This window comes from Fomitopsis serialis, assembly GCF_022376445.1.
Source record: "Fomitopsis serialis strain Sig1Antser10 chromosome Unknown B0H18scaffold_24, whole genome shotgun sequence".
NCBI classification, from domain to species: domain Eukaryota; kingdom Fungi; phylum Basidiomycota; class Agaricomycetes; order Polyporales; family Fomitopsidaceae; genus Fomitopsis; species Fomitopsis serialis.
The window spans coordinates 1-8772 of NW_025954984.1; the positions used below are offsets into that span (position 1 = coordinate 1).

The following is an 8772-nucleotide window of genomic DNA, read 5'->3' on the forward strand; positions in this document are numbered from 1 at the left end:
GAGAATGTCACAACGCTCGACCCGGACCTACTAACACATGAGAGAATCCAACTCGGCCTTCCGCAGGTTCCGCATAACGGCGACCGTCCCCGAACGGCGAAGGTCATAACCGGGCCGGTGACAGTCCTCGAAGATATGAGACAGCTGCGGGAGTTCGCCTGACTTACACGAACATGCCGCACCTCGACCCAACTTCCGAAGCGTATGCTGCCCGTACTACGCCTCCTAGAGGTCCTCAAGACCGAGGACTGTCGAGCCGCGATACGATGCCAACAGTCCCGGAGAGTGGCTGGCTTGGGCTCACGGAGTCCGTTGGATGATTGTACGTGCCTCCGAACTTAGACTATCGTTCGAACCATCGAACCGACCTTCGAACAGCGATTCTTGTTCGAGTCCCGCAGTCGGCCATCCTGCTGGCAACGATACGCTTCCTGCTCCTAGGTCGTTCCCCGAGATCGACGAGTTGATGCGTTACCTCGACGAGGTCTTTCACCGCGATGGCAACCAGGGAGACATCCTAGGTTCGCCCTACCCTACGATCGCGTGGTCCGAGACATTGGTACTGCTCGAACAAGTCAACCAGGCCGAGCGTCGTCCCTCGCGAACCCGCAGTACCAGCGCGAGTCGTTGATCCTGTCCGACTTTCGCCAGCTGCCCGACAACCTCGAGTCCATGGGTAGACGATTCACAACATCGCAGTCGACCAGCGCCGCACGCACGGCACCCTCGTCGGGTTGCTCGAAAGCCTACTCGAGCGCGTCAACACTGATCGTGGCTCCGACACCGGTCCGTCTGTTCGTAGGGGTAGGGGTGGTGGTCACGGGTGTGGTGGTCGAGGACATAGATACGAGAGTTGCCGGGGTCGTCACTAGCTAGGTTGACGTAGCCATGTACTTGCTCCGGAGTCCTACCAATGTAGCGACGCTTCTAAACCGCTTGCCTCTGCCACTAAGGGTTCCGAACATTGACACTTGAGCTTCGAACATCGGGCGGTTCCCTCGAACGGACGGACAGTGCGTCGACCGTTCTGACTTAGTGTACCGTTGTATCGACCGTAAATGGCGTTTTCGGTGGGTAGGTGAGCTAAGGGCTCATCAACGTACCGTTCGGACCTTTCCATCCGCGAGGACAGACTTGGACTGGCCAAATGCTGATTATCAATCCATCTTGCCTGCTGAAATATGGATCAGGAGTCTATACTACGCACTATACATCAAGCAATACAAGTTTACAACGTACCTCAAGTTCCATTGTCTTCTTTAACTTGTTGGGATTGTTATTGATGACTTCCAGATCCTCGTCATTGGACGACAACTCAGAGGAGTGTTCATCTGATTGCTTGTCAGAATCAGACGACGCCGGACTGAACCCGTCAGCGTCAGCGTCTTCATGCCCATGGCTCGGCGGCAAGGTCTTCGCCTTGCTGGCTGCTTGGATGCGAGCAGTGGACTTAGTACCGTGACGAGGCTTAGTGTTAGACATAGCTGGGCCTGCTACACATGCGTACATGAAGTACTGAAGGCCTGTAAAATAAACTGACTTACAAGATGATGTTACGTTACGGTCTGCTGATGGAAGGGAACGACCGCGTGATTGTGCTGGTGTTCCGAGAGGCCTATCGTCACTTGACTCGTCATCTTCAAAGTTCGGGGCCCTAGGAACTTGACGGCCTATTACGAAGGGTAGTCAGACACAAGAGGTTCAAAGTTGTACTTCACAACTACTCACGTTTGGACGATGCAGTCACAGATGATGCTGACTGGCCCGACTTCTTACGCTTTGGATCCACCGACACAGGCTCGTCGACAGCCGACTTGGTGCGTTTACGAGGTTTCCGCTGACTCAAGAGACTCTCAGAGGCTACAAAGTTGGTGCATAAGATAGTGAAGCTGCGCAAAATGGGATGGATCATACTCTTAGACTGAGCGACAGTCTTCGCATTTCGAGGTGGCCTGCTGTTGGGCTCAGGACTGTCTCGGTTGTTGCCAGAAGAATGTGCTGCGTTGCCATCGTCCACAGGGGGTGGGGCCGAATCCGGGACTTGTCGCTGGCTGGCATGTCGAGCTGATCTACGAGGGCCACCTGCAGATTGTATGGCTTTTTGGAGAATCTTGGAAGCCATTCTCAGGGCACTGCCCTGCCGGCAGGATGCAAGACTCGACTCAGAGTAACAAAAGGAATGGACGCACAGAGAAAACGAGAGGGAGAAAGAGAAAGGACGACGAAGCAGTGCCGAGCTTGCTGGCAATGGGTCACGGTGTATTGTTACGTGTAACGTCTCTGGTCCGCAGATGCCCGCGGCGCGTGACAAAAGAACCTAGGCCTGCTGCCTTGGACGTCGCGTCAACCATACCAAGCCACAGCTCCTCTGTCTTGTCGTGTCTTCGACTTTCCAGTCAACAACTCACTCCGCGCACCAATCATAACTATCCCGTGTTGAGTTAGCTCCGCCTGTGTCACTATGCCCCAGTGCCGTGCTTGTAACCGAGGCTTCACGCAGCAAGGCTATGCCGCTCACCTCACGCAGACGCATAATCCGGAGTGCATTGCTCTTCGTGAAGGCTTTCTTCCACAGAATGATCCTGCCTATCTCCCACAAGCTGGTCCCGCACATGCTGATGACAATGGAGACGCACCTGAACGCAATCCTGTGCCTTTTGAAGGAGACTTCTTCGGGGATTACCAGCCGGAGGAGTTTGATGTTCTCTACAACAGGGATCACTCTCCTGACGAGCGACATACTGCATCAGGACGAGAGGATGAGGACGAGGTGGTAGAGGAAGAGGAGGGAGAAGAAGACGAAGAAGACGAAGAAGACGAAGAAGACGAAGAAGACGAGGAAGACGAGGAAGACGAACCAGGTTGGGAACCTCCACCTCCATCACGTCCACCCAGTCCATACATCCCCATGGATGACGACATCGACGACATCGCAGACGCTCCTAGTCGCGAGGATCGGCATAACATCGAGTCCAGAACATCAGCCAAAACGTTTGTTGAACCCTTTCCGGGTAAGCGAGCTGGTGAAGTCGTCGAAGACCATGGCGCTGGTCCCAATACTGAGCGCATGGCATACGCGAAGTCAGTTGGCATCACGGAGAACGAGCCCTACGCCCCATTCAAGTCCCAGCGCGATTGGGAGTTTGCGCGATGGGCGAAGACACGAGGTCCCGGTGCGACGGCTCTTACAGATCTGCTGAAAATCGAGAAGGTGAGTACTCCAGTGATAGCATCAATGACGAGTTGTTCAAGGAACCTACCAGTTAGTGGAATTGCTCGGGCTGTCCTTCAAGACGTCGCAGGAACTGGACAAACTCATAGACCACCGTCTACCATCCAAGCGGCCGTCATTCGAGCGCTACGAGATCGAAGTTGCCGGAGAGACCTTTGAAGTTTTCGCCCGGAACATACTTTTGTGTCTCGAGGCGTTCTGGCGCGACACCGAGTTCGCGCCTCTGCTGGTCTTTGCACCAGAGAAGCACTATGCCGATGCAGACAAGACAGTTCGGGTGTATTTTGATTTGCATACAGGGAAGTGGTGGTGGGCGACGCAGGTACATTGATGGCTTTGCTGTTGCTGTTATAAGTACTGATTCCATTCTCACAGAAAGAGATCGAGAAGACGCACCCCGGAGCAACAATCGTCCCACTCATCGTCTCATCAGATAAGACACAGCTGACGATGTTCGGGAATAAGGCGGCGTACCCTGTCTACCTCACGATTGGCAACCTCCCCAAGGAGATCCGACGCAAGCCTTCGCGTCGAGGCCAGATCCTCCTTGCTTACTTGCCGACATCGTCCCTAGAGCACATCAAGAATAAGTCAGCACGACGCCGAGCACTCGCAAATCTATTCCATGCCTGTATGAAGCGCATCCTTGCGCCAATAAAGAAGGCAGGCGTGGACGGGATTCACCTCATGAGTGGCGATGGGAAGGTCCGTCGATGCCATCCGATCCTGGCAGTGTACGTCGGGGACTACCCGGAGCAACTCCTCGTCACATGCCGCAAGACAGGGGACTGTCCGAAATGCCCAGCGCTTCTCGCTGAGTTGGATGGCATCCTGTCAGAGTCGGGGCATCTACGGGACCCAGACGAGGTCTACGAAACCCTGTCCACCCGTTCCGAAGGGCCGGCTGCCTTTACACGAGCATGCAAGGAAGCCCGGATGAGGCCTATTGTCGAGCCGTTTTGGGAAGACCTACCGTACGTCAACATATTCGCCGTGATCACGCCCGACATCTTGCATCAACTCTACCAAGGTGTGATCAAGCACCTTGTGTCGTGGTTGAAAGCGGCGTACGGAACGGAGGAGATCGACGCACGTTGTCGGCGATTCCCACCCAACCACCATATTCGCCTCTTCATGAAGGGTATAACATCCCTACGCAAGGTGACCGGTAAGATGCACGCCGACATCTGCCGTTTCCTGCTGGGTCTGGTCATTGGGCTTCCACTTCATGGGGGACGCTCACCTGCGCGCCTTGTCCGGGCTGTGCGAGCGCTCCTCGACTTCCTGTACTTGGCTCAGTATCCTGTCCACACATCCGAAACGCTGAAGCTGCTCGACGACGCACTCAAGCGCTTTCATGCGAACAAGAGTATCTTCGTTGAGCTGGGTATTCGGGAGCACTTCAACATACCAAAGCTTCATGCCTTACTGCACTACGTCTTCTCTATCACTCTGTTCGGCACGACCGATAACTACGACACTCAATACTCGGAACGGCTCCACATCGACCTAGCAAAAGATGCGTACCGTGCAACCAACTGCAAGGACGAATACCCGCAAATGACAGATTGGCTTGTCCGGAAGGAGAAGATTGAACAGTATGACGCCTTCTGCCGCTGGCGCGAAGAGACGAACGAGCGGAATGCCGAGGAGGAGGAACACCCTGTGCCTGCTCCGATTGATCGAGACCAGGGGGCGCCAGGCGAAAGGACGTTGCATATCACCATGGCTCGCTATCCCTCAGTGAAAGCTGTCAAGTTCGACGGAGCCCTGCAAGACTACGGCGCCACATACCTTCGCCCAGCACTAGCGCGGTTCATTGCTCTGAAGCGGTATCCTGGTATTCGAAACACGACCGAGTTGGAACGCAAAGCTTCCCGAATCCAACTCCACTTCAGGACTTTTCCGGTCTGGCACCGCATCAAGTTCAGGCTCGAGGATGTGCTTGGATTCGGGGTCGGTGACGACTGTGCTGATGCGATTCACGCGCAGCCCCAGAGATTGAACAAACGCGGTCGTCAGATTCCAGGTCGATTCGACACAGCGTTGATCAGAGATGCGGATAATGCAGGCCGTAGCGGCGTGGCAGGTACGTACCAGATCGTGTGACATCCGAATCTAGTTCCACTAACAGTGTAACGCACATCGCACAGTCCAGGTTATCGTGTAGGACAGGTTCGGCTCATCTTCAAAGTGCCTCAAAACGCGCTCCAAGACCTCCTCCCCAATGTTGAACAAGTCCCTTCGCACCTTGCGTACATTGAATGGTTCTCCCCGTTTACTAGACCTGACAGTAACCATGGCCTCTACAAAGTCTCGCGATCGTTGGAGGGCACTCAGCGCCTCGCAAGTGTGGTCGAGGTTAAGGATATCCGCCGAAGCTGCCATCTCTGGCCCGATTTTGGACCGGTGGCACCACGCGAATGGACCAGCAGCAATGTCCTCGATCGGTGTTCTGCATTTTATGTCAGCGCCTTCAATGATATACACGCGTACCAGGTCGTCTTCTAGTGGCTCGGACTCGGATCGGCACAATCTTCTGGCCTGTCATGGTCAGAGTCACCTTTGTACGGACGTCCGCGCCGTCCCGACCAATTACTTTGTCCACTGCGATTGTTGCTCACTGTAGTGTTCGTTCGTCTCGTAGCCTATACCAATGAATGCTCATCTCTGTAGACTACTGTAATTCATACATTAATGTACATGGCGGTCACCGGGTCAGTCACTAGATGCTCAGACTGAAGGTTCATTGATTTCAGCCGGTAGCAGGCAAACTCGGAAGCTACAGTGATATCTCGGTAGTATGTGAAGGTATCGGGAATAGTCCCGAGTCGTCCCCCTGAGTGATTAGTAGCAAAGATATTGCCAGCGTAGACGGACAATATCACTATTTGAGCGCTATTTAGCCCGGGGGGTTTTTCCCGATGTACACTATCGCGCCCAACCTGTGCTGCGCTAGTTCCATTGGCTGCGTCCCCAACTCCGGCTGCCCCCTTCAAGTTCCCTGTTGTGAACAATACCTATGCTATCCTCGGCTTCATTGACCCGACCACTTGCTGCGCTGCGGTGGAGGGTTCGAGCCATGTGACAGGAGTGTTGCGTCGTCAAGGAATTAGGGTATTATCTGCGAGCCCATGGTCGCTTGAGTGATCGGGCGAGCGCGACGCTCAAGCGCTCACCATTGGCTGACTTGGACAGAGTTGCAGGCGTGAAAACCCGCACAATAAATGATGTGGGCCTCACCGAGCCTGGCACGTACTAGACGCTCCCGAGCAGACTGCCAATCAATCACAGCGAGCCGTTGTTTAAGTGGTAATCACAAGAGGAGAGACAGCTTGTATGAGGGCATAATTCGTTCTATACTGAGGCAGGTAGGCGAGGCCAACTCGTCAAAGTTGTAGTAGGGCAAGAAAAGAAAAGGGGGAGACGGTCATGGATGATCACTGTTAGTGTACGTAACTCGTTACTCGTCAGACAGCCTAGCAACTCTTCTAACCCTGCCATAGGAAGGGTTCGACTGCAAACAGAAAATAAGCGTCATATCAGTCAAGCAAGCAGACCTGAATGTGTACTTACTGAGACAGTCCACATCACGATCAAACTTCTCCAGCGGTACAATAAACTGACCAGCCTCCTTGTCTCGCTTCAATTCCGAAGCGTTATCCGCGTCGATCCAATCTCCTAGGTGTTCAACAGTGTGCAAGGTGCAACCAACGGGGGTTACTAGGTCTATTGCTAGCGGTACAAACCTTTTCTCTCTGATGATGGGTCCACCTACGATGATCTGTGCGAGCGAATCGTTGTCGCCGGGGGGGAAGAAGAAGACGTCGCGATACCTGGCACTTGCTGGCAACAGTATCGTCTCCTTAGGCCGCTGAACCATCGTGTTCTCTGGGGATTCCTGTTGGCCGAAGAGAGGGATTCGATAGACCAGGAGTGTCATGCCACTCCAGGTCACGTAGAGATGAGTGCTAGTCCATGTAAGGGTGCAAGGGAGTGTAGGGGAAAGCTCTCCACGGCCGGAAACACCTATGTCGACCTGCTGAGAGGTATACACCAATCTAGGTAGACTTCGCGTAGGCTTTTGTGCGGAAAGCCGGTACGAATACACAACCAGCTTGACATCAGACTCGGAAGACGAGGGGTGCCCATCTTCGGGTGCCGCAGGACTGCCTGCAAAGGCGGCAATGTGGAGATAACGACCATCGTCCGTGAAGCGACATTTCATAGTGAGGACATCAGACGCTGAATTATACATATGAGTGATGGCTTGTAGAGAGATCCAGGTAGTCCACTCACCCGCTTTCGATGTGGCACCAATTTCACGGATAAAACAGGAGCCGTAGTCGTAGTCAACGAACAGAACCTCCCGTCCTCCCAAAGGCCATACTACCAATGGCTGAGTGGGGTGAAGAGCTGGAGGAGAATCAGACAGCGATGTCGAGGTGGGTCTAGAGAACTGGTAGAGTCTGCCCTCAGGCTCAGGCGCGAAGATGCGCATTCGAGCCCGCTGGTGTCGCACAGGGCCGTCGACGTTTTTCGTCCTGCCACGGCCGTGCCCTCGGCGTTCGTAGAGATCCTCTCCTGCATATCGACGGATTTGACCGAAGGCGAATACAGATGAACTGATACCCGAGTCGTCGCTGTCAGCATACTCGCCTTCATCTGCATCTTCCATGCATTGATCATCCGCATCGTCATCATAAATATCTTCCTCAGCCACCTGCATCCTCAGTTCACTGATAGGGTCGTCATGCTCGTAGTCAGAGCACTCTGGATCACTGTTTCCTTGCTCGTCTGGAGAGGTCGCATATCCCGAGTTCGATTCGTCTTCAGGTCTAGAACCTGCAGAAGAGGTGTCGCTCCAAGACTGGTACCCACCATCCTCGAAGTCACCAGAAGACTCAGAGGTCATACCGTCCTCAGTGTCCGAGTCAGCCCACTCCTCGTCGCTGTCACTGGTCCCATGGACTAAATTCGAGCCTCGGCTCTCCGCTCCGTACGAAGAATGCCCGGCCTTGACCACAGGATCAATCCGTCGGCTGGCAACGATAACCACATCACTGCGTCCCGCGATCTCCTCGATGTATTCTCTCTTCTTCGGCGCGTCCGTCCCGTCAAAGACCTGGTACTTGCCAGTGTCATCGACGACGTACAGCTGTACGCCGATGCGAAGGCATTGGCCGTTGTTACTGAAGGAAGCAAGCGGTGCGCCACCCTGACCTTCGCAGATACTATACGACTTCGAGCCGCTCGGTGTGCAGGCCGCATAGTATGCCGCATTGCAATGTTCACCGTCGACCAACAAGATTTGAGATCTCTTCATGGTTGGCAACTTGTCTGTAGCATAGCTCCATGTCTCGAGTTTGAAGCTGAGTTGACCGTCCAATGCCGATCTGTATATAGCACAAGATGTAGGCCATCAGCAAAACTGCGAGTTTGTCTGAAGCAGTCTGAGAGTACTGACTCAGACTCCTCAGACCCGTCAGACTTCGTGTCTGACAACGGGAGATTAGTTCTGACATCAGAAGCAATCTCTG

At 54.0% G+C, this 8772-nt stretch overlaps 3 protein-coding genes across 3 annotated transcripts; 1 reads left to right on the plus strand and 2 right to left on the minus strand.

Moving 5' to 3' along the window:
- Positions 1 to 528: 528 nt before the first annotated feature.
- On the minus strand, positions 529 to 2122 carry B0H18DRAFT_1117937 (uncharacterized protein; the record flags this gene model as incomplete). The annotated part of the gene is made up of 6 exons (XM_048033682.1): positions 529 to 562; positions 616 to 746; positions 1240 to 1490; positions 1545 to 1670; positions 1729 to 1860; positions 1915 to 2122. 6 exons carry the CDS (start codon positions 2120 to 2122, stop codon positions 529 to 531), a joined length of 882 nt encoding a protein of 293 aa, XP_047894660.1.
- Positions 2123 to 2908: 786 nt separating this feature from the next.
- On the plus strand, positions 2909 to 5743 carry B0H18DRAFT_874909 (uncharacterized protein; the record flags this gene model as incomplete). The annotated part of the gene is made up of 4 exons (XM_048040385.1): positions 2909 to 3215; positions 3268 to 3554; positions 3608 to 5321; positions 5391 to 5743. The coding sequence occupies 4 exons, from the start codon at positions 2909 to 2911 to the stop codon at positions 5741 to 5743; spliced, it is 2661 nt and encodes an 886-aa protein (XP_047894661.1).
- A 980-nt stretch (positions 5744 to 6723) lies between these two features.
- Positions 6724 to 8558, minus strand: B0H18DRAFT_953974 (uncharacterized protein; the record flags this gene model as incomplete). The annotated part of the gene is made up of 3 exons (XM_048042230.1): positions 6724 to 6749; positions 6809 to 7477; positions 7532 to 8558. 3 exons carry the CDS (start codon positions 8556 to 8558, stop codon positions 6724 to 6726), a joined length of 1722 nt encoding a protein of 573 aa, XP_047894662.1.
- Between the last annotated feature and the right edge of the window lie 214 nt (positions 8559 to 8772).